Source organism: Marmota monax, unplaced genomic scaffold (assembly GCF_021218885.2).
Source record: "Marmota monax isolate L192 unplaced genomic scaffold, Marmota_monax_Labrador192_F-V1.1 WCK01_AAM20220418_F8-fsc00141, whole genome shotgun sequence".
Lineage (NCBI taxonomy): Eukaryota > Metazoa > Chordata > Mammalia > Rodentia > Sciuridae > Marmota > Marmota monax.
Window position 1 is genome coordinate 1,023,619 of NW_026692981.1, and position 1,295 is coordinate 1,024,913.

Consider the following 1,295-nt stretch of genomic DNA (forward strand, 5'->3'; position numbering starts at 1 on the left):
AAAAACTGACATCACAGGCAGAACGGAGCAGCAAAGGACAGGAAGGGAGACAAGCAAGGGGCCGACGTGGGGGGGGGGACTTCCACTTGTACCATAGATGGTCAATTGTCTCATATTAAGTGACCAATTTCATGAAGAGCCGAAGGCCACTCACATACTGCCTGAGTGAGTTTGGGACTCATCCTCGTTTTCAGGAAGAGATTCTGTAGCAGTCACGCATACAATAACACCCTGAAATCGCAGCTGGTAGACAGCCACCCAAGAGGCTGCATTTTATTAAGAACTAACTTTACAAGCTGCCAGGAACAAATTTTACATTAGTGCACAACTCATTCGAGAACAGTTGGGTGGCTCTGAAAAGAGCCTTTGGGTTTAATAAATGCATTGGCACGACCGATTATTTGGAGCTAGTATACTTGGTGACCGCCTTGGTGCCCTCGGACACGGCGTGCTTGGCCAGCTCCCCGGGCAGCAGCAGGCGCACGGCCGTCTGGATCTCCCGGGACGTGATGGTCGAGCGCTTGTTGTAGTGCGCCAGGCGCGAGGCCTCGCCCGCGATGCGCTCGAAGATGTCGTTCACGAACGAGTTCATGATGCCCATGGCCTTGGACGAGATGCCGGTGTCGGGGTGCACCTGCTTGAGCACCTTGTACACGTAGACCGAGTAGCTCTCCTTGCGGCTGCGCTTGCGCTTCTTGCCGTCCTTCTTCTGCGCCTTGGTCACCGCCTTTTTAGAGCCCTTTTTGGGGGCAGGAGCGGATTTCGCTGGCTCAGGCATCTTTAGCTACTCCGAGAAGAATGAGGCTTCTAAATTCTGACTCTGCTTATTTGTAGACAATCTTATGCAAATGAGGTATTACTTTTCTAAACTCTGATTGGTCCATTTGTGTAGTCCCGTGAGCAAGGAAGTATTCTAGACCTACTGTCCCATTGGTCAAATCCTGAGAGCAGCTTTTCAGCAAATGTGGCAGCTACTTTAATCTAATTTACATTTTAGACAATAGAGCCTTTTTATTGGGAACAATTGAGATTAGTTTGCTTTTTGGTTTTAAAAAGTATGAGATGCCACAGCTGTGAAGCTCATGGTACAATTTGGAAACTTAGGGGCCAATTTAAGAACTTCTGGATAAGCTGTATTTTTAGATTTGTACTTGTATTTAATTTTAGATTTTCCTTATTCACTTCTTATTCATTTTAGATTTGTATTATATTTTAGACCAATTTCATTCACTTTTTTGTTTTCGATTTAGATCTTTATATTCTAGACCAATAGGAGGAAAAGGAGGAATACTGAA

General features: G+C 45.9%; 1 protein-coding gene across 1 annotated transcript; it reads right to left on the reverse strand.

The window, feature by feature from the left end:
• Window positions 1–244: 244 nt before the first annotated feature.
• LOC124097874 (histone H2B type 1-C/E/F/G/I) lies at window positions 245–807 on the reverse strand. Its single transcript, XM_046452453.2, has one exon. It carries the CDS (start codon window positions 776–778, stop codon window positions 398–400), a length of 381 nt encoding a protein of 126 aa, XP_046308409.1. The 5' UTR covers window positions 779–807; the 3' UTR covers window positions 245–397.
• Between the last annotated feature and the right edge of the window lie 488 nt (window positions 808–1,295).